The following is a 22,689-nucleotide window of genomic DNA, read 5'->3' as shown; positions in this document are numbered from 1 at the left end:
ACCCGCGCCTGTGTGCGTGGACATTTCCGCGTGGACATTTGCACGTGGGCGTGTGCACACGCGCGTCCACCCCCGCCGGGCTCGTGGCTGTGCCCACTCCCACGCTTGTGTGTGCACACGCGTGTGCAAGCCGCGCCCCGCAGCCCAGCCCAGCCCGCAGCAGCTAATGAGGATCATCTCATTAACGGGGATTAACGACTATCTATAGGGTGGCCTCGGGGGGGGGTCCGTGCCCCGGGGGGGGTCCCACGGGGGTCTCCGGTCCCGCCCCCGGGCCCCACTCCGGCCGCCGGCCGGTCCCGGCCCGTTCCGGGGCGGAGCTGCTCGGGGCCGCTCGGGGCGCGGAGCCGGTACCGAGCGCGGAGGGGTCGGGCTCGGGCTCGGGCTCGGGGGGGTGTTGCGAGGGGTCTTGCGGGGTGTTGCGGGGTGTAGGTTGGCTGTTGGGGGGGGGGCGGTGGAGCGTTGGGGCGGGGCGGCTTTGGGCTGGTTTTGGGGTGTAGGTGAGGGTGTAGGTGGGGTGTTGTGAGGGTGTTGGGGTGTTGTGGGGAGACTTGGGGTGCTGTGAGGCTGTTGTGGGGTGCTGTGGCGGGGTGTCGGCGGGGTGTTGTAGTGAGGTGTTGCGGGGTGTTTTGGGGTGCTGTGAGGGTGCAGGTGGGTGCTGCGGAGCCGGACGCGGGTGCTGCGCCGGGCTGGGGGTGCGGGGGTGCGCGCAGCCGTGCCCCGCTGCACACGTTTGTGCTGCGCCTGGTGTCCCGGCGCTGCTGGCAGCAGTTCCCGGGGCACTGGGAGCACTGGGAGCACTGAGGTGGGGGGTCTGGGGACGTTGGGATGGGCACATTGGAGCAGGGGCACTGGGGAGACCGGAAGGGGGCACTGGGGACACTGGGAGGGACTCTGGGACCACTGGGAGGGAGCACTGGGGACGCTGGGTGGAGGCACTGGGGACACTGGGAGGGGGACACAGGGACGCTGGGATGGGAGCACTGGGACTGCCAGGAGGGGGCACTGGGAGCACTGGGAGGGGGCACTGGGAGAGCCATCCCTGCGCTCGGGGCGCACGACCCCACTGTCCCCTCAGCTGCCCGTGCCCCCCCGTGCCTCAGTGTCCCCCCTGAGATCAGCCCCTCGCAGCCCGGGGTCACCCTCGGCCCCGCGTCCCCTCCGCGCGTCCCCCCTTGCGACGATGCCGGGGGTCCCGCTGCCCTTCATCCTCCTCATCCTCATCGCGGGGGGCGCGGCGCAGTCCTTCCCGCGGGACCTGGTGGCACGCAGCACCGTGGGGCTGGCAGGTGAGCGTGGGGCGCCGGGGGGGAAGCCGGGAGTCGGGGGGGGGGCGGCGGGGTGTCACCACGTGTCCCCCCTTGTCCCCGCAGCCACCGCCGCCTACCCTCGCTTCGGTGGCCTTCGGGGGGACAACGTCACGGCCCAGCTCGGCCTCGACTTCCAGCGCATGCTGCGCCTCAACGGCACCCTCTTCGTCACCGCCCGGTGAGCGGGGCCCCACGCGCTCGCGCGCGCTTGGGCACGCTTGTGCGTGCTTAGCGGCGCTTGTGCGAGCTCATGCGCGCTTGTGCGCGCTTGTACGTGCTTGTCTGTGCTTGCGCAAGCTCATCCTCCCCTTTGCGTGCTTGTGCAAGCTGGTGCAAGCTTGTGCACGCTTGCATGTGCTTCTAAAGGCTTGTTTGCTTCTGCGAGCCTGGGCACACTTGTGCAAACTTGTGTGTTCTTGTCTACGCTTGTGCACGCTTGGGCACACTTGCACGCACTTGTGCCCACTTCTGCACGCTCGAGCACGATTATCCTTGCCTGTGCACGCTTGCGCCCACCACTGTGTGCTCCCGCACGCTTGCGCGTGCTTGTGCCCTCGTGTTCCCTCCTGTGGCCCCACACGCGGCCCCACGGTCCCTCGTGCGTGTGCGTGGTGTGTGTCCCCATGCGCCCTCGCGTCCCCTCGCACGCCCCCGTGCCCCTCGCACGCTCACCCCCCCCTCCCAGGGACCACATCTACGCCTTCGACCTGGGGCAGGACAAGGGGACGCTGTACCCCGAGCGGGTAAGGGGGCCGGGGCCACCGTCCCTGGGGACAAGGGAGGGCCAAGGGGGGGTCCCCGTGCCCACACCCCCGTCTCGCCCGGCAGCACCTCACCTGGGAGACGCGGGACAGGGAGAACTGCGCCATGCGGGGCCGGCTGCAGGTGCGGGGTGCGGGGGGGCACGGGGCGCGGGGTGCGTGGGAGGGGCGTGGGGGTACGGCTACGGGGGTGCGGGGGTGTAGGGTAGGGAGGTATGGGGGTACGGGTGGGGGTACAGCACATGGGGTGTGGGGGTACGTAGCGTTGGGGCACGGGGTGCAGGGTATGGGGGTACGGGGGTGCATGGGGGAGTGGAAGGGATGGGGGCAAACCAGGGGGGCTGGGCAGGGGGAGGTGGTGATGCCCTCGTGTCCCCCCCGCCCCCGCGCAGGACGAGTGCCACAACTACATCAGGGTGCTGGTGCCCCGCGACGCCGGCACCCTCCTGGCCTGCGGCACCAACGCCTTCAGCCCCCTCTGCCGCACCTACCAGGTGGGGGGAGCCCGGGGGGCGAGGGTCTCACGAGTCGGGGCGCGTCTCAGCCTCTGCCGGGGAGGGTGGGAGGGTGTGATGAGCTGGGGGGGTCTCAGCCCCCACTGGGGAGCGCAGCGGGGCAGCGCCCGGAGGCGTGACGAGCCGGGGGGTGCTCAGCATCTCCGTGCTGGGGGCAGGCTGAGGGTGTGATGAGCGCGGGGGGTATCAGCCCCTACTGGGGAGCATGGGTGTGATGAGCTGGGGGGGTCTCAGCCCCCACTGGGGAGCACGGCGGAGCAGCGCCCGGAGGCGTGACGAGCCGGGGGGTGCTCAGCATCTCCGTGCTGGGGGCAGCCTGAGGGTGTGATGAGCGCGGGGGGTCTCATCGCCTCGGCCCCCCCAGGTGAGCAGCCTGGCGCAGGAGGGCGAGGAGGTGAGCGGCCAGGCCCGGTGCCCCTTCGACGCCAAGCAGAGCATCGTCGCCCTCTTCGTCGGTGGGTGCTGGGCGGGGCGGGGATGCCCGGGGGGGGGACAGGGCTGACACTGGGGGGTGTGTGTCCGTGTCCCCCACAGACGGCAGCCTGTACTCGGCCACGGTGGCCGACTTCCAGGCGAGCGACGCGGTGATCTACCGCAGCCTCAGCCCCGGCCGCCCCCCCCTGCGCACCCTCAAGTACAGCTCCCGCTGGCTGCAGGGTACCCCGCTGCCGGGGGGCGGGGGGCTGCGTGGGGCGGGGCAGGGCGCGCGGGTGTCCGGGGGATGCAGTGGAGGGGTGCGGGTGTCTACGGGGCTGGGGTAGGGGGGACAGGCATGGGGGGTGCTGGGGACAGGTAGAGGGGCACGGGTGTATTGGGGGCCGGGGTGGCTAGAGGGGTACAGGGGTAGGGGGGCGAGGGGCAGGGGGGTAGGGCTGGGGGGGGGGCTGTGGGGCTGGGGAGAGGTGTAGATGGGGCTGGGGCAGAGGGGTAGGGGCGGATGGGGGGCAGGGGGCTGTGGGGGACGTGGGGGCTGGGGCCGTGGAGGGGGCGGGGAGTGGGGGCAGTGGGGCTGACGGCCCCCCCGGCCCCCCAGAGCCCCACTTCGTCCAGGCGCTGCCCTACGGCCCCTACGTCTACTTCTTCTTCAGGGAGGTCGCCGTGGAGCTGGGCGCCCTGGGCAAGGTGGGCACGGGGACGTGGGGGCGCGGGGACGTGGGGGCACCCGGGTGCCCATCCCCCTGGCATCGAGGCGGGGGAGACCCCAGCACTGCTCTCTGGGGTGTCTGGCTGGGTGCTGGTGCCCCCCAGGGCGCTGCTGCCTGCGGGCGCTCGTGGGTGCCCGCCCATGGTGGCTGACGCCCGTGGGTGTCCCTGAGCGCTACCCCCACGTGCGGGGTGCCGTGGGTGCCGGCCCGAGGTGCCAATGCCCCTGGCTGCCCGGGTGACAGTGCTGATGCTCGTGGGTGCTGACGCCCACGGGTGCTGATGCCCATGTGTCCCTGAGCGCCGGACACCCATGGGTGCCCCAATGCCGATGCCCATGGGTCCCTGGGAGCTGACGCCCATGGGTGCCCCGGTGCCGATGCTTGAGGGTCCTGGGGTCCCGATATCTGTGGGTGCTTATGCGCTGACGCCCATGGGCGCCCGGCTGCCGACGCCCGCGGGCCCGCGGGTGCTGACGCCCGCCGGTGCCGGCGCAGGTGGCGGTCGCGCGGGTGGCGCGGGTGTGCCGCAACGACCGGGGCGGCTCCCCGCGGGTGCTGGAGCGGCGCTGGACGTCCTTCCTGAAGGTGCGGCTGCAGTGCGCCGTCCCCGGGGACGCCATCTTCTACTTCGACGTCCTGGAGGCGGTGACGCCCCCCCGCGCCCTGCACGGGCGCCCCGCCGTCCTCGCCCTCTTCGGCACCCAGCCCAACAGGCACGGCGGCGGGGCCGGGGGCGTGGGGCCGGGGGTGCGCTGCTGTGGGGACAGGGGAGCTGGGGCACGGGGACGGGGCGGGGGGAAGGACCCACGGGACAGGGGACGGCGGCCACCGACGGGGCGGGCTGGCAGCCCCGGGAGGGGACGGGGGTGTCCCCGGCGCCGGTGCCACCCCCCGCCGCTGCCGCAGCATCCCCGGCTCGGCCGTCTGTGCCTTCTACCTGGCGGACGTGGAGCGGGCGTTCGAGGGACCCTTCGCCGAGCCCCGCGGTGCCGCCGGCACCTGGACGCCGGTGCCTGAGGACAGGGTGCCCCGACCCAGGTACCCACCCCCTCGCGCCCGGACACGGGGGGCTCCCAGGTGCGGCGGCCGCCCGGGTCCCCACGCCGGCTGTGCCGCAGGCCGGGCTGCTGCGCCGGGATGGGACCGGCCGCCGGCGTCGTCACCTCCGGCGACTTCCCCGACGAGACGTTGGCCTTCGCCAAGGAGCACCCGCTGCTGCACGGCGCCGTGGCACCCGCCGGCGGGCGGCCCCTCTTCACCCGCACCGGCACCAGGTGCTCCCCGGCGGGGGGACGGGTGACACCGCGGGGTGGCCCGTGCAAGGAGGCTGCGGGTGCGCGGGGGGGTGAGGGTGCAGCCGGTCCTGCGGGTGCTGCGGAGGAAGGGGTGCGCAAGGGTGCCAGGCGAGGGTGTGCAAAGCCCCAGCGCGCGCCAGCGCGAAGTCCTCGTGCGAGGGTGTGCGGGAGCCCGGCGCGAGGGCGTGCGAGCGGCCGCGGAGCCGCGCGCGAGGCCCCGCGCGAGGCGGGTGCGAGGGTGCGCTCGGGCGCAGGCTGACGCAGCTGGCGGTGGACACGGGCGCGGGGCCGCGGGGGAACCAGACCGTGCTCTTCCTGGGCGCCGAGGACGGGCGGGTGCTGAAGGTCCTGGCGGCCGCGCAGCACCCCGGGGCCGCCCAGCACCCCGGCGGCACTCCGGCACCCGGTGACAGCCGGGAGCCCGGTGACACCGGGGCTGCCGGCTCCGAGACGCTGCTGCTGGAGGAGATCAGCCTCTACGACCCCGGGCGGTGAGTGCCTGGGGCTGGGGGTGCTGGGGGGCTCGTGGGCACCATGGACGTGGGGGTGCTGGGGGGCTCATGGGTGTTGATGGGTGCCGGGAGGCAGCGGGCACTGACGGGTGCAGTGGTAGTGTGGGTGCCATATGGGTGCTGGGGGGCCCTGAGGGTGCCACAGGGCATTGATGGGTGCTGGCGGGTGCATGTGGATGCCATGGGGAGCTGGTGGGTGCCACGGGGTCATGCAGGTACCGTAGGGTGCTGATGGGTGTTCTGGGGCGTGCAGGTGCTGCGGGGCCACGCGGGTGCCATGGGGTGCTGGTGGGTGCCATGGAGCTGCAGGGTGCCGATGGGTGCTGTGGGGTGCTGTGGGGTGCCGTGGGGGGGTGCAGTCACGATGGGTGCTATGGGGGGGTACAGGTGCCAGGGGCCGCGTGGCGCCAGCCGGGTGCTGGGGCTGGAGCTGCACCCGCCGGGCCGGGAGCTCTACGTCGCCTTCGCCGGGTGCCTGGTGCGTCTGCCCCTGAGCCGCTGTGCCCGGCACGGCGCCTGCCGCAGGTGAGCGGGGCTGGACGGGGCGCGCGAGGGCACGCGGGTGTGCGAGGGCACGGGAGTGTGCAAGGGCGCGAGGACGTGCCAGGGCACCGGGGCGCACACGGGCACGGGGAGCGCGTGGGGCACGAGGGCGTGCGAGAGCCAGCGGCGTGCGCGAGCGTGCGAGGGCACAGGGGCGTGCACGAGCGTGCGCGGGCACAGGGGTGTGCACGAGCGTGCGAGGGCATGGAGACGTGCGAGGGCGCAGGGGCGTGCGAGGGCCAGTGGCGTGCGCGAGCGTGCGAGGGCACAGGGGCGTGCGAGGGTGGCTCCAGCACCCGGCCGCCTGGGTCCCCCCGCGCAGGAGCTGCCTGGCCGCCCGTGACCCCTACTGCGTCTGGCTGCCCCCCGCGGGCTGCGTCCCCTTCTCTGGGGACCTTCCGTAAGTGATCCCCGCGGTGGCCCTGGGGGGTCCCCTCCTCCTGGGGGACACACACTGGGGATGGTGGGTGACGTCCCCCTGTGTGCCCCAGGAGCGGCTTCGAGCAGGATGTGGAGGGATCCCCTGGGACCACTGGGACCTGTCAAGGTGAAGGGGGGTGACACTGAGGGGCCTTGGGGACATGGGAATATTTGGGGACAGGGAGGGTCACCGTGGGAACTTCTGGGGATGTGAGGTCACGGGGGGCTGCAGGTGGCACCAGGGTGACACCGGAGGCTGTGGAGGACATTGGGGGACGCGGGGGGATGTGGGGGGACGCGGGTGGCCTGGCCCCACCGCGCTCTGCTCTCACAGAGGCACCAGCTGCGGGGGACAGTGATGGGGACTTGGCCCATGGTCAGTGACACCCTGTCTGGCCCCCCTGACATCCGGGAGGGACCCAAGGACTGGGAGGGACCCCTGGGATGGGAGAGGGACCCCAGAGATGGGGGGGACCCTCAGCAATGGGAGAGGGACCCCAGAGACTGGGAGGGGCCCTGGGGTGGGGGGACCCCAGGGATGGGAGAGGGACCTGGGGTGGGGGGACCCCAGGGACCAGGAGAGACCCCAGGGACGGGAGAGGGATCTGGGGTGGGGGGACCCCAGGGACCAGGAGGGACCTCAGGGACGGGAGAGGGATCTGGGGTGGGGGGACCCCAGGGACCAGGAGGGACCCCAGGGACGGGAGAGGGATCTGGGGTGGGGGGACCCCGGGGACGGGAGAGGGATCTGAGGTGGGGTGACCCCAGGGACCACGAGGGGCCCCGGGGACGGGAGAGGGATCTGGGATGGGGGGACCCCGGGGACGGGAGAGGGACCAGGAGGGACGCCGCGGGGGTCCGGGGCCAGGCTGATGGGTGCTCCCGCAGGGGTGCGTCAGGCCGGGCCGGGGGCCGCGGCGACGGTGCCGCTGCCGGTGCTGGTGGGCTGCGTGCTGGGTGCCTTCACCTTGGGGGCCCTGGCCGCCGGGCTGCTGGCCGCCTGCTGCCGCCGCCCCGCCGTCCCCAAGGGACCCCCGGAGCCCCCCGCCACCCCCCGGCCCCTGGCACAGCTGCCTGCCCCCCGCCTCTACCCCCTGCTGCCGCCCCAGGGAGGGGCCGGGGGCCTGCGGGACCCCCCCGAGTTGCCCACCCCCGAGGCCACCCCGCAGCCACCCAGCAAGACACCCCAGGAGCAGACGGCAGAGCCCCGGCGTGGCCAGGCCCCCCATCTTGGCACCCCCGGCTGCCCAGAGCCCCCCGGCCCGGGACCCCCAGCCAAGGCCACGCTGGAGGAGCTGCTGCAGCGGCTGCACGGGGCGGGGGGCTCAGGGTGGCCGGTGACCCCCCCGGGCTCTGGTTCCTTCGCCAACCGGGTGCAGCCGGGCGCCCCGTTCCCCAGCCTGCCCCCGGCCCCCCGCGACGGGGCGCCCCGGCGGCTGGACGTGCCCCCCGACAGCCCCCCGCCGCCCCGGCGGCCCCTGGGCCAGAGACACTCGCTGGGGGGGGCACCCGCGAGACCACCCGGCCTGGCCCGGGGGCTCACCCGCATGCACTCGCTGGGGGGGCTGCCCTGGGGGCCCCGGCCCAGCCCCCCTGAGCGCTCCCTCTCCACGAAGCCCCCGGTGCTGCCCAAGCCCCTGCTGGTGCCGGCGGCCCCCGGGCGGCCCTGAGCCCCCGGCGGGGACACTGGGACCTCCTGGTCCGCAGCACCCATGGGACGCCAGAGCCATCGCCCGCCGTGGGTGGCAGGGTGCCGTGGCCCGGGCTGCGCGCCCTGAGCCCTGAGGGACCCCGTGGCCCAGCCTGGGGCGACGGCGGCCCCATGGCCCCAGCTCCCAGGGCTTTTTGGGTTGGGTTTTTGGGTTTTTTTTGATTCTTTCTAATTTATTCGCTGCTTTGGGGGGCGCTGGAGCCGCCGCGGCCCCACCCCGGGGACGCCAGGACGGGCGTGGGATGCGGCGGCTCTCCACGCCAGAGCTGGGTCCGTCCTACTGTGTAGGACTAGGGCTCGGCCCCGCGGCGGCCACGGCAATTAAATACGTGGTTGCTCCCACGCCGGTGCCCGCCTGGCTCTGTCTGGTGAGGGGGGATGAGAGCGGGATGCGTCATGGCGGGGAGAAGGTGCCAGCAGACCCCCGAGCCCCTCGTGGGGATAGGGCTGACACCAGGGGGAAAGGAAAGCGGCTCACGGAGAGAGTGGCATTTTGTTATAACACAGTACCAAAAAAAAAACCAAAACAAAAAAAAAAGTACAACTGTTGAAAATTCTGCCTTTCCCAACGTTCACCCTCCGGGGGTAGTGGGGGCCCAAGCAGTTGGTTCCTCGGCCCAGCGCTAACGGCGTCTGCAAGGGACCTGCCGCCGTGAAGCAGCCGTTTATTCTGTGATAAATACGCCGGCGCCGCGCCTGGCACAGGCAAAACAATCTGATAAAGGCCAGATTAGGCAAATAATCCGATTTGGCACCAAGAACCACCCTGCGGGCGCTGGGTCAGGGTGGAAGGGGGTACGGACAGGGAAGGCCCCGGCCGAGGGTGCCCGGGGACCCACACCACGCTCAGCTTAACACCTGGGGTCCGTTATTCCCCGTTGTGGTCGGCTGCAGAGGATTTAGTTTGCGTCACCGTGCCCTCCTCCGCTCATCCCCACCGGATTTACAACGCCCTGCTTCCGCTTTCGGATAATGGGAACCGGTTCGAGCTCGTTACGACGAACGGAGGGGAAAAATACGTCTCATCGGACCCAAACTGGTTTAGTTAGCGCCACGCCGCCTCGTCCCCCAAGGAGGAACAACGCGCCTTCATTTTAAGACCTCAACTTCTGCCTCGGCGTCCCCGGGACGCGGGCCGGGATTCTCCCACCCGCACAAGCACGCAGCAGCGAGCGCGGATGCGATCCCAAGCTCGCAGCGGAGGGGGAAGCGGGGCTGGATGTGCGGGCAGGGGGGAGCTCGGCCGCTCTGCCTCGCCAAAGAGCGTGGGCTTCGAGAGCAAAGGGGTTTGTGTAGCCTTTAACCTCTTCAAACACCGCACGCCGGCGAAAGCGGCGCGAGGATGAAGAAGGCGCAGGCGAGCAAAGCCCCAAGGCGGCAGAGTCGGGCCCGGACTCCCGTGGGAGGTTATTTACCCGCTCACAACAGCCCTACGCTGCCACGGCTGACTACGCACCGACCAGAAAACTGCTGCTCTGGGCTTAAAAAGGCTCCAAACCCTTTCTGTGGAAAAGCAGAGGTCGCACCGGGTTTAAATTCTTTCTGAATGCTGGGCGGAGATCAAATTCTCCTCGTCTTTGTTCAGACCCCTTACGCGAGTACTTCTAAAAATAAAATTAAACGTGTGATTCCTCCCTCCCTGCAAGGCGAAGCAGCAAGAACACTGTCAGCTTTATTTGTTGCCACTCTCTAAACCAAACCCAGTTACCGTGAGCGCCACGGCCTTTTTTGAATTTTTTCTCCTCTTCTGAAGGGGAAGTTTGTTTCCCAGCTGAAGGGACTTTTTGGCAAAACCGACCCTTTTCAGGAGAAGGATGGAAATAACGGAGAATCGCAGTGCTGTCGAAGGCACAACACAGTGTTTATATACACTACAGCTGCCGAGTTCTTCAAATTTACAAATAATAAGCACAAATTTGGGGCAAAAACGTAAAAGCCAAAGTTGACAGTGTCCCTTTACATCTGCAAACGCTTCCGGGGATGAGAAGAATCTGCCTGGATTTACTTTAACACTGTCTCGAGCCCTCCAACACAGATTTTTAGTTCAAACAGACCCAAATTGTCAATATTCTGGGGAACAAAAGAAAATAACTTGAACGCACGCTCAAAGTCAGCGAGGAAATGCTGAAGTAATCAATAACCAGGAACTGAGTCTCTCCAGACATTCTTTCATAAAAATAATTATTAAAGCCTTCTTCAAGACATCATTTGGAAAAAGATAAAAAAGTCTTATTTATAAATACAGCTACACCGGTTATAAATAAATGCACTTAGATTCTCAAAACCCAGCAAGTCTTAAGAAGCCTTTACAATAAGAGCCACATAAACCTTCCTCCCCTACCACTCGTTAGCGAGCCCGACCGGTAAAACGCTGCCAAATGTTGCCGAAGACGGGATTTCGGCAGATCCCACCTTCCTTTCAGGCCCGACCTCCAGGAACTGGCCGACGTGAGGATGAAAAGCAGTTTCCTCCTGGGGTGAGATATTCCTGCAGAGCTGTGACCGTACGTTCACACCTTTACGAACTCGTTAGTCCATATTACGTCTCTGACGTCATGATACGGGCTGATCTATCGGCAAAGAAACGTTAACAAAGGCAGCACCTGAACCAACAGAAAGCCACGTTATCCGGCCACACACGGAAATAACAGGAACAAATGCAATGCAAGGACCATGACATTGAATTATTACCTTGAATACTGCCAACGGTTACAAAACTAGGACACAAAAACCCCAGCAACCCCCAAAGCAACAACCTATGGGCCAAAAGAGCTACGAATTTTTATCTTGCGAGAAGCTCTCAGAGAGCAGGCCAGCTGCTAGGGCCTCGGAGCTGCCAGCCACTCCTCGCCCTCAGAACATTTTTGCGACCGACGGCACAGCTTGTGCGACGGCGTTTTTCTAAACTTCACTTGATAATCTTTCATTAGCAAGCTCCACGCGATGACTCGGGGTGCTTCCAACCACTTCCCTGCCGTCTTGAAACCCATGATCCGCCGTACTAAACGGGTCCCTGCACTAAACAGGCCTGCAAAGAGTAAAAACCAAACAAACATAGGAACGTTTCAGTAGCAAGATCAGCTGCTTGTTAAAAAAGGTTTTAGCATCTTTAAAAATAAAAACTGTTTAGTAAAAAAAGAAACAAGTGACATACGTATCTCCAGAACAACTCGACTCCCAAGCTGTCTTGCAGCAAGCGCCGTATGCACAGTTTTGCATCTACGATCAGTTAACGCTACCGTGTAGCACAGAAGCATCAAATAGAACATTTGACTCAATATCATAAAATCGAGGAGGAACTTTTTTGCGATCCCTTTGGGTAGTTAAGGGGTCTGACGAAGAGCTCCCCCAAACCATCCCTGAAACAAAGAGGGCAAAGCATGGTATTCCCTGATATCGTGAAGCGCTCCGGCTGGCAGGCATTCAGCCCAGCCTTTGCTCTTGCATTGAAGGTTGCCTCAATCGAAAGGATTCATGGTTTTGGAAGAAAAAGAACATGCAATTCACTTCCTAGCTGAAAGGGGAAATCCCCTCCGCACCTCTGAAGATTTTAAAGCGGCACCCCAAGAGACTGCTTTTTCTGAAGGTGCAGATCTGGTCACTCGACTCCACCGCAGGGAGCGAACACCTCAGGTTATTGCATAAAGTCTCTTTTCAGTGCTGTGATTTCCAGGCAGCTGAGTGCTAATACCAGCTGCTTTGGCAGTGAGGTATTTCTTTTCCGCTCCCCAACAATGCAGGTATTGACATCACAAAAAAAGCCGTCAGGTCACTCACTGGCTAGAATTTTGTAAAGAAGCTTCCAATCTCTCAAGGTCAAAGCTTTAAAAGCACCTTTTGGCACCGCGCTGAAAGCAGAGTTACGCCGCAAGTGGCTGGAGAAGCTTCCACCCCTGGTCACGGGGTGGCTTTGACTACAACCCTCTGCTCTCAACACCGCTTGCCAACAGCACCTTGTTTAACCAAAAAAAAAAAAAAAAAAAAAGAGAGAGAGAGAGAGAAAATAAAAAAAAAAGTTATTTCCCTTTACAAAACTCAGTCAATCACCAAGGATTAGGAGGTTACAGTTTCCACAGCGATATCAGTTGGCTGATCCGTTTCCAGCATGCACAGCACGGATTCCTTGACATCTTCTGAGGTTACCACAAGCGAGTCAACCTCGGCGACCTCTTCAAGCACCATCACCTCCGCTCCGTTGGGCTGCTGGCTCACCATGGCTGCCAGCTTCAGCCGGTACTCCTCTGCCTCTTGCTCTTTCTTCATGAGCTGGCTGCGATATTCCTGAGCCTTCCGGTTCGCCTCTTGCAACTGCTGCTGTAGCACTTCCCTCTCAACGTTGTCCTACAGAAAACAAAAGTTGAGAGAGCCCGTGATGGAGGCCCAACCTGTGACACGAAGGAAACGGGGTGTGCAAGCACTCCAACAGTTACGAGTTATAAAAGCAAAATGCTCTCAGGCGGCGCTAGAAATGAACAGAATTCAACCCAAGCACAACTGGCTTGCTCGTCGCAGGTGACCAGAGGCCACCAAGACGCAGGGAGGCGTTGGTAGGTGTTCCTGCAGCGTGCAAGGAGGTGGGCAGGGAAGTTATGTGTCATCTCACCGTGATGAATTTCAGAGGTTGGAAGCAGGTGTAACCAAGACGCGAGAAAAATACAGAGGTATTAGTGCTGAAAAGTTGAGAGGCAATCAAGAAAAACACCAACAGGGTGACGGGAGAGTCATTCCTGCTGCTTTACAAAGCGCTGAGACTTGGCTCACACCCAGCCCATGTGTTGTGCTTCTACAGGAAGTCCTAAATAATCTCAGTAAGTGACCACAATTCATCTAAAAACCCCGAGCTACAGCTTCAGCATAGGCAAAATGGCAAAAAGTTTTAACAACAACCTGTAACTCAGCCAAGCATCGCTCCTCTCAACCACTCACGTGTTCATTGCTAACACAGGGCCACGGGCGGGAAGAGCAGGGAACCTCTGCGAAGAGTTTGTTACAGAGACATCCCCGGCCTCAGCTCGTTTCTGTTCCGAGATGGCTTGGGCAGACCAGGAGCCCAACATCCTCAGCACAGCAGAGAAACACGCAGGAGACGGCGGCAATCAAAGCTACAAGCAGGAGTATCTACCTTGTCTTCCTTCGGTTCATCTACATTTTGTTCCACTTTTTGCTTCTTGGCCAGTGGCTTTTTCTCCTCTTCTGCGTCATCTCTGTCTTCAACAACAGTCTCTTCTGCAACCTGACCAGCAGGTACAGTTAAAACTGAAAAATTAAAAGGTGACAAATTATAGTGTGAGACATGCTTTCGCACAGATGTTTCCCGACAGACTTGTCTGAAGTCAGTGCATCAGTGTGTGTGGTTCTGGAGGAAAAGAGGAGACCTGTGGATTGGCAATGCCAAAGTCTTCCTGAGGGGGAAGACAAACTCTGGACCAAGTTTCCAGTTTTCCTTATTCAGGGCTCCAAAATACTGAGTATTTCAAAACAACGGGGCTGACGGAATCCGAAGTCAAAGACTTGCATCTTAGAAAACACGCGAGGTAAAAACAATCATTTTGATGCCTAAGTAATGCAATTAATAGCCGAGACAGGCTAAGCAAGAGGAATAGAAAGCTCTTCTCGAAAATTCCCAGTACACAGTCCCACTGGCTAAGCTCTGAATCAGCTTTAAGTGCATGCAAGAGCTGTGAATACTCCAGTGAACAAACACATTTTAAATCTGCAAACATGGGTTCTCACTTTGGGAAGCCAGCAGCAAGAATCCGTCCAGCCAAGGAGGAGAAAGGCACCACGTGAGCTACTGAAGGTAGCTCTACCTAAACAGTTCTCCCTTTGTCTTCCTTAGACTAAGAATGGGTTACAAGCCAGGAATTATTTGTAGTAATTTGGCAAATAATTCTGAATAATTAACAGCTTTAGAAAACTGCTTTTCAGTCGTCGTGAAGTCTGTAAACGGACAGAAATGATGTAACCTATCTCACGTTGTAGCACTGCATGCACGTTACAGGAGAGCCGCTCTGCTTCCTAATCCTCTTTTTCTGCACCAACGTTAATCCAAATAATCGAGTGTCCCTAGGATGTGCTAAAAGAATTGTCGGTAGTAGATGAGGCTGATGAATTACATCCCTGTAGGAAAGAAAAATTCACTATACGAGCGCTCTGGAGCTCTGCCCTGCTTTACTGAACACGATTTACATTTGCCTTGTAAAACTGATATATTGCCCCAGGCAATATAACTACAGTTATGGGAGGAAAAGGTGTATTTAAGTTGATTTTAACAGCCTAACACTAAGTTTTAGAAGAATGATGGAGCGATTGCTAAAGGCAACAGGCTGCAGTTTCATCGGTCAAGTGATTTACTCCCAGACCGAGAAGCTTGCCACAAGATAAAGGAATCGTCTTTGCCCGGCTGCCAAAGAAGCAACAGCTAACTTGGCATTTCTCCTCCCACAACGTCCTACCGAAGGTGTTTGGTTTTAACACAAAGACCAAACTATTAAAGCGTAGCAGCATGAATGTGTATTAAGCTACAAACAAGTCGCTGGCATGCCTTGCTGCGAAGTCACGCAGACATTTTAACCCCTCCTGGAGCCCAGCAGGCAGGAATCCATTACACCACAGCGCCGACGAGCCAGATGACACCAGCCGCCGGCCTTGCAGGACTCAACAGCGTTCACACGCAGCAGTTAATTTTTTTCTTTTTTGAAGTTAATCCTCAGGTCTGCTTTCCGAGCCCTGCTCCTCCTCACCTTGCTGTCCATCCTGCACCGTTAGGATGAAGGGCTGGCCGAGGCCGCTGGCGGGGATGGCTGTTTGCAGGCTGCCCAGGGGAACTCCATCTGTTACGATGGCGATGACGCGCTGCCCTCCACTGCCAACCACTTGTTGTACGGCAGAATCGACAGAATTTGCTTCCACTATTTCCTCCATCTTACCTTGAGAAAGAAAGTAAGTGCCAAAAACAAGTCAGCATTTCCTCCTCTCTTCCTTGAATAGAAACTGAAGGCTAACGAAAAAGCTGAAGTACGCGGCTCGAGACTCCTGGGATGCCTGCTTATGGAAAACAATCTGGAAACACAGTAAGTCTTAGCAGGGGAAGAAAATAAAATCCACTACACCTTAGCAGAACAAGTCTTCTAGAGTAAACCCCTCATTTTCCGTGTAAATTAGTAAGTACTAGCACACATGCATATTAATTAAATTAAAAAGCCTGGAGCTGGAGGCAGCTGTTAAGCAGATCTGGCTCTGCAAAAGCTTCCTTCCATGACCCTTCCCCCAGCTCTAACGAAGACAAACCACACGCAAAACAACTCTTTGTGCCTCAAGAGCCCCGTCCGCACGAGCACGGCCAAAGCAACCATGAGGAGGCTATTTAGTTTGGCCGGATGACCGCAGACCGGTTCAACTCCCTGGGACACTCTGTGTGTGACTTAACGGCTCACACAAATAATCAGGATTGCAAACCTTCGGCTGCATCCTGCCTGCTGCGTACACTGCAAGCGCAGGAAACAGAGGGGATCTGACCTCCTACGTGCGCTCTGGGTGCCAAAGACGAAAATGCTCGAGCGTCGCAGGTCAAGGAGTCAGTGGTGTGGCACCAGCAGCTTAAAGAAGCCAAATTGCTCGTCTCTAGATTCTAGGAAAAATGCTTAGCTTTGGGGAAAATAAATGAATTCCAAGGTGAAAGGCCTATATAAACTTTATCAAATTTCTAAATCTGAAGTTAATTAAAGGTCAAACATTACGCTCTACAAGCCAACCATAAAAGATCATAAAAAGCCCCAAACACAAAAACCACCCAAACCTTTCCGTAAGAAAAAGTTACCAGAGCCTCAAGAGACTCAAAACACTGTTTTACAGGAAACTGGGGACAGAAAACATTTCAATTTCCTTCTTAAACAAATATTTATCCACATTTATGTTAAAGTAAACCCACATTCTGGAGTGTTGGCTTTGTTTTTTTCTTTTTTATGTATCTATTAAAGCACGTCAAGAGCAATGTACTGTGATGTCAAGGTCAGACATGCCAGTTAATAAAAATGAAGTTACTTCTACTGGTAACAGTTGCTGGTTTTTTAATTAGGTCTGAACTGGGATTAAAAATAAACAAATAAATCACCCCACCGCTTCACAAATATTTATCATCATCCCTTCCTTACCCTCAAAGGAGGCAAATTCACTTCCACATCTTAAGTTTCCTGGCAAGACACTCACTAGAACTACACAAATTGGAATCAGCATCTGGCCGGTTTCCCCTACCTGTGTCTCCGTTTGAGTTGGAAAGCGGTGCCGATACTTCAGCGAGGGCCGCAAGTGTGGCAAGCACGGAGGTCGTTGAATTGGAAAACTGCACCGTAGAGACGTGCGAGTCACCTGCTCAGGGAAGACGAGAGCAAACTGAAGGATCGTCAGGACCTGCCACATCTAAACAGTGAATAAAGCAGTCAGAATGCAACAATTTTGTCATCTAGAGATCAAGACATCAGCTATGAAGTATTTTCTGGGCTCCCACTGGTCAACGGAGAAAGGGAGGTGGTACGGATCATTTTTGCAGAGAGGTGCCTCTCCTACTACTAGCTGTAAAGAAGGGCTTTGATACTACTTTGGGACAGACTGTACTCACTCTGAATATTTTACGATACTTTTAATGGAATTTAAGGCAAATAGGAAGCCATTTCTGAATCACGTAACAAAAAGACCAGCAAACGCGAACCGATTTGCTCCAGGTTTATTGTAAGAACTACAGAAAGGCAGGCTGTCTGGCAGGCTACTTGGCATGCCGAGCTTCGATCTGGAGACGTGGACGGCTTTTCAAGATGCAGCCGCGCTGCCTGATGACACTCACAGACGTGCTGGAGTCTGCCTGCTGTAATGTTGTGCAGTGCGGTTGCTACGCACGTCATTACTTGGCTTCGCGTCGTACTGGAACTTTCAAACGTTGCAAAACCTAAAGAATGTATTAAACTCGTTGGCTATTAGGAGAAAATTACAGCACCCAAGTTCTTCCTCAACCGGGAAAGTCTCCAAGGACACTCTTCAGCATTACTTCACAGACCAGACGTTTTAGCACAAGTCAGTTAGCAGAGCCTTTTGCACAGACGCAGAAGTTGGCTACATACATCACTGGACTTCAACGTACTGGGCATGCAGGTCCTTTCTTCCTCCCCTCTAAGGTTCAGTAAGGGAAAAACCACGGTTACTGCAATGAGGTATTGATTTGAATGGGATAAACAAGTCTTCTCTGTTCCAAAAAACAATGTTTCTTCCTCCAATTGACCACATAATTCCTATTCAAAAGCAGACTTAGTAAGAATGGAACAGGAAATTAACTAAACGGGCGCAAACTCAGTGCATATAACCCACAATTCCTCTTAAAAAAAAAAAAAAAAATAAAGAGATCCTGTACCTCATTGCCAGCGTAGATAAATAGATTATAAGCACACAAAGGGAAGTTCATCTAAAGTTCTCCTGCCTTAACCCTTGCAACCTATTTTCTCTCTTTCTCACTGGTTTCTGATTTTACAAAGGTTATCGAGGGACTTGTTTTCAAAGAACGATACTTTCAAAAGGCCGTGGGCTAGGCACGTGAAAATACCCTGGGCCTAGTGACTGTTTTCAGCAGTTTGTAACCAGATTTCTTCAGACCAGCTTAAGATACTTATTCCCATTTAAAAAACTTTTTGAGTAATGGAAGACATAGGGAATTTAAGAGAAGTAAGAAAAATTCTTAGCTACAAGTGTTAAGTAAGGGATTTTTTTTATAATGAAGGTGCAGCCGCTGATGCCCTCTTGTGGGAAATGAGAAAAAACCTCCTGACGTGGCCCAGAGCAGCAGACACTATTTTCATGCTGACTACCGATGCTGGAAGTGTGCTGGGGGGAAAAACCCAGGGTATTTTAGTCCACTCACACGTGGACAATAAGCCATCACCGAGCTGTGGCACTGGAAAAGGCGATTACGTTGCAGCGCACACGAGGAGAGGTGCGGTGAGAGACGGGGATTTACAAGGCCAGTGCCAAGAGCTCATCTGCAGCACTGCCTGCGGACGCTGACCCATGCACCACGGACGGATTTGAGGGACTCAGGCTTGCTTAGCCCAGCAAAACAAAGGCAGAGAGGGGATCGAGCTGATTTCCACACCCAAGGAATGGAAGCGATGGAAAAAGAACAATTATTTCAACTAAAGGGCTGCATTTGCACCAGAAGGTCCAAAGAGGCTGTGAATGTCTTTAAGCTGGAAACCAGCAGTTTTCCGACAGCCTTTCAGCAGGGCGTTGGCTGCTGCGACTCCTACCTGGCTTCCAGGCAGAGCCAGATCCATCCGCAGAGGCAGCGAGGTTGACCATGGCAGAAGTGTCACCCCGGGTACAAAAATCCCAAGTTTTATGCCCCGTTGAGTTTGCAGAATATCCTTGACTGAAGATGACGTGCGCCAGTCACGCCGCATTTTCCTCACAGGTGGAAGAGGAACACTTTTGGTCATTTTTTTACCCTTCTAAATTAGGATTTATCTTTGCCTCAAAGCTGCAAGCAGCCCCGAAAGCTTTGAGAGCAAGTCTGGAGTGTTGCCGAAGTCGCTGTGGCCAGGCACAGGCAGAGAGGTCTGGGTAGGATTGCAGAACGTCAGTATCCGGGATTTTAAAAGCACTCTCTAGCTAATAAGCAAACATTCACGCATGTGAACAGTCCCGCTAACCAAAGAATTACTCACATGCAGAAGTGTTTGCAGGATGAGGCCAAATAGCTCCACAAAACTTGTATTTAGTAGCCTCCTTGAGACTGAAAAGAAACAATGGTTTGGATTTCCCCAAATACAGAAAATTTACTTTAAGAGTTATTAAGAAAATTGAAATTACATAAAAAGAATTCACAGCCTTAAGTTAAAAGAGTTTTCCCCACCAAAATAAGGCTCACAGAACAATGAAGAACCTCATTATTTCCATCTAACATGTGGGGCAGCAGAAATAAGGAGTAATTTATGTGTCCAACAGACCTTCTTATTCTGCAATTGCCTTACTCAACATTTATATACAGTAAAACACTCCTTCAACTCTTGTAGCCAGTAAAGAACAAAGAAAACGGCTCCCCAACCGCTCTGCGGTGCTCAGGATTTGGCACAGCCAGTAATTCTCATTATTCCTCTGTTGCAACCAGCCAAATTCATTTTCTCAAGCTCTGTTGCTTGTAACAGACCTGGAGCAGCCCCACGGCTGAGCTCAGCAGAGCTCTGCCACTTCCAGTGGAACCGCCTTTATTTACACCAGCTAGAAAACTGCTTTGTTACCTTTGACGGCCAAACTGCTCTGGGGCAGGAAGTAGTAGTTGGGTGTGTTTGGCTGTATTTCACCACTTTTCCTCTACTAAATGACCATCTGCCCTCTACTGGTAAGCAGTCTTAGGAACTTTTTTACAGACTTCCCCACTCAAGGTCACATAAAACCTTACCTGAAGTTGTTTTGGTGTTTGCTGAAGAGACGAGACTAGCGAGATTGAGAACTTCCCCTGGTGTAAGAATAAATGGTGAGGTGAGAGTCACAGTGTTGGTGATGGGATCTGTTCCCTCTGGATGAATGTTTACCTGGTTCTGCATTGCTTCCTAGGAGAGAGTGGGGTCAGGTATACATGCTTCACGCTTCCTGTGGTAAGCAACGGTATTTAGCATCCTTGAAACATTTTAGATGCAGACTATTTCTCTCTGCAGCACATCAGGGGCACCAGGGCAAAAGCTGTGATAAAACTGCCACCTAATCATGGCAACTTACACTAAGACCATGCAAGAGGCCTGGCAATAAAAACCCCATCGCTCACTGAGTCCTAGCAGACACACACCAGTTGAGCTAGAAATAAAACAAACCTCATCCACCTCCTTATTTCTAGTTCCCTCTGCAAACAGAAAATGATCCCATCAGACACAACCGGACCCCTCTCACTCTAGCACAGATACAATTGCGGGTCAGAGAATTACCAACAAGTTTCTCCTTCCTCAACCTACCTGCAGCATTACCAGAGTCTCTGGATTGTTCTTGTCCAAAGCAATATCAAAAGCCGATTTATCAAACTTGCTGAAAGCATGGACATCAGCTCCGTATTTGATGAGCAGCTCTACGACGTCTCGGTGGTTGTGCTCTGTCGCCCAGTGCAAAGCGGTCATTTTCAGCATGTCCTTGGCGTTTACATCAGCCCCGTTCTGAAAGAAATAAGCACTACTTGTCTGGGCACCATCGTCTCTCGATGTCATAAAGGCGGTGCCTGCGCTAGCATTTAAACAGGGACATCAACACTTAACTCCAAGGGTGATTTAGACCAGCCTTAAAGTGATCCCTAATTTACTATACTTACCCTAATTAGCAGTTCTACGATGTGAGTGTGTCCATCAGCTGCAGCCATGTGTAGTGGCGTCCGGTCCACTTTTGTTCGGGCATCTCTGCTAACACCAGCTCGAAGCAGCACTTCTGCTGTCGAATAGTGGCCGTACTGGGCAGCGAGGTGAAGAGGCGACGTCCCAAGCTGTGTTTTAATTTAGAAGAGTTACTGCTGGTTCGCAGCAAGAGGACAGGCACAGTAATGACCACACGTATGTTCAGCAGTAATTAGGATGACTAAGTTTCTGGAAGAAATTAATTTAACCTTTTTTTCCTCCACTCAGAAATAGGGAGAGGAAAACACAGCACATCCAGTATTTTTCCTGACAAATGTTAAACTTTTTAAGGACCTTTATGTTATCTGGTAACTTGGAAGATCAAACTTACTTTTACTCTCTCCATTGTGCCACTCATTTACCCCCAAGCATCACTCCTTTTCCAAACCATGGCAGAACAGCTCGGCCATTATCACAACAGGTAATTCCACCACTGTTTCGAAAAGGGCAGCACTACAATATTACTAGGCTCTGCTACCTCTCAATACAGTTAATTCCTTCATCTTGCAGAGCTAGGAATGAAAGGACTGATAAATCAGGAAAGGACGACAACTGGTGATGGAAAATGGCTATCGATGGCTTAACCGCTGCTCCGGTTCCCTGTTTATCTAACTGTTATTCTTTGGTTTCATTAAAGCTTTTACTTCATTTCCAACGCAGGATGGGCTGGTTTGTTTTCAGGGTTTTGTTTTTTTAAGGAAACAAAAAAAAAACCCCAACTCTAAAGATGCATTCCTTGATTGAGAGAGTTTAAACAGTTAAATAAAGCACTCTTAAAAGAACTTCCTATTACTGAAAGGTTTAACAGTTCTTCCAATTTGACTTGACCCTTCATTTATCTCAGCTGTCAGGAACTGCACTTCTCCAGGCATCAAACCCTGTATACGCTGCTGTCCGGGACAGCATGGCACTTACGACTGTGCCCTCCTGCATTAGGCAGAGATCCAGCTTTACACAAACGTCAATTCATCTTTGCCTGAGGAAGGTCTTCGTTTTTAAAGTGCTTCATCTGGAGTCTGCTCCACCACAGAGATCCAGAGATGCATTACCTGCTCCAATTTCCATTCGTATCCTTTAGGTTCAGCCCTAAAGAGTGCACACACAACCCGTTTCACACAGAAACCCAGCGTCTGTTCCTCTGACGTACCCAGTCCGTGGTGAAAGGAGCACCGCTTGCCATCAGCTTTCGCACTTCGTCATCTTCGCCTTTGCGAGCTGCTTCTAGCAACCTCTTCCCTAGGTCCACTAAGGACATCTTCATACATGGGAACGAGTATTTGCCGAAAGCTGCTTTAAAAGCAAGGGATGGAAAACAAACAGACAAAAAGCAGTGAGGCACAGACATTTTAAAAGCTCTGTACAACTAAGGCCCATCTGTTCGACTAGCGGACACACCATCTTCCCATACAGAACTAGACCCAACATGATCCATAAGCAGGCATAAATGTTCATCCTATTTTTCAGTTCTGTGCCTTGAAACATCAAGGCTCAGCCTGCAAACAGATGTCCTGCAAAATCCCACTTACCTCAACAGCGCCTTGCACGGACACAAAGACTTGCCCATGTGGATCCAGTTCCAAGGGCAGAACCTATAAAAGCAATGGCAAAGCTGTTCAGATTCCTTGCACATCATTTTGATTTTTAAAGCGCTTTAAGAACATGATTTAATCTCTGAAACACTCTCCCTGACCCCAGCACTAGCAACTAAACACGGGGGAGCTATCCCTGTTCTCTGCTGGTAGTGGGTAAAACAAACCTTGGTAACTCCAGTGACTTGTTCAAGGTCATAAAAGGAGCAGAACCCAAAAGCTGTGTTCAACACACCGGACAACAGTGTCCCTATTTATTCCAAGCTACAGAAAGCACAGCATAATTATGGCACTAGTGAACTATAGCACTTTTCTCAACGATAGGGTTACGCTGGTATGCCAGTCCGATCAAAGACGGACTTTAAAACCTACCCATTAACTCATGCACGACGCTCAGCGAGCGGCTACAAACGAACGTCTGTGCAAACGGGCACCGTGCCACCCATCCTAACAGCGACTCCAACAGCACTGAGGC

At 57.0% G+C, this 22,689-nt stretch overlaps 2 protein-coding genes across 2 annotated transcripts; one reads left to right on the top strand and one right to left on the bottom strand.

Moving 5' to 3' along the window:
* Nucleotides 1-1,183: 1,183 nt before the first annotated feature.
* SEMA6C (semaphorin 6C) lies at nt 1,184-9,587 on the top strand (the record flags this gene model as incomplete). Its single annotated transcript, XM_082011437.1, has 17 exons — nt 1,184-1,289; nt 1,374-1,488; nt 1,996-2,053; nt 2,139-2,195; nt 2,464-2,565; nt 2,951-3,041; nt 3,121-3,243; nt 3,620-3,708; nt 4,227-4,444; nt 4,638-4,769; nt 4,850-5,005; nt 5,281-5,517; nt 5,926-6,063; nt 6,404-6,481; nt 6,573-6,628; nt 6,836-6,877; nt 7,390-9,587. The coding sequence occupies 17 exons, from the start codon at nt 1,184-1,186 to the stop codon at nt 8,169-8,171; spliced, it is 2,580 nt and encodes an 859-aa protein (XP_081867563.1). The 3' UTR covers nt 8,172-9,587.
* A 2,029-nt stretch (nt 9,588-11,616) lies between these two features.
* On the bottom strand, nt 11,617-21,886 carry GABPB2 (GA binding protein transcription factor subunit beta 2; the record flags this gene model as incomplete). The annotated part of the gene is made up of 8 exons (XM_082011426.1): nt 11,617-12,553; nt 13,335-13,468; nt 14,956-15,141; nt 16,466-16,579; nt 19,653-19,803; nt 20,200-20,394; nt 20,547-20,714; nt 21,773-21,886. The coding sequence occupies 8 exons, from the start codon at nt 21,884-21,886 to the stop codon at nt 12,266-12,268; spliced, it is 1,350 nt and encodes a 449-aa protein (XP_081867552.1). The 3' UTR covers nt 11,617-12,265.
* Between the last annotated feature and the right edge of the window lie 803 nt (nt 21,887-22,689).

The sequence above is a fragment of the Phaethon aethereus genome (assembly GCF_964289735.1).
Source record: "Phaethon aethereus genome assembly, chromosome: 28".
NCBI classification, from domain to species: Eukaryota; Metazoa; Chordata; class Aves; order Phaethontiformes; family Phaethontidae; genus Phaethon; species Phaethon aethereus.
This window is presented reverse-complemented; position numbering and strand designations above follow the sequence as displayed.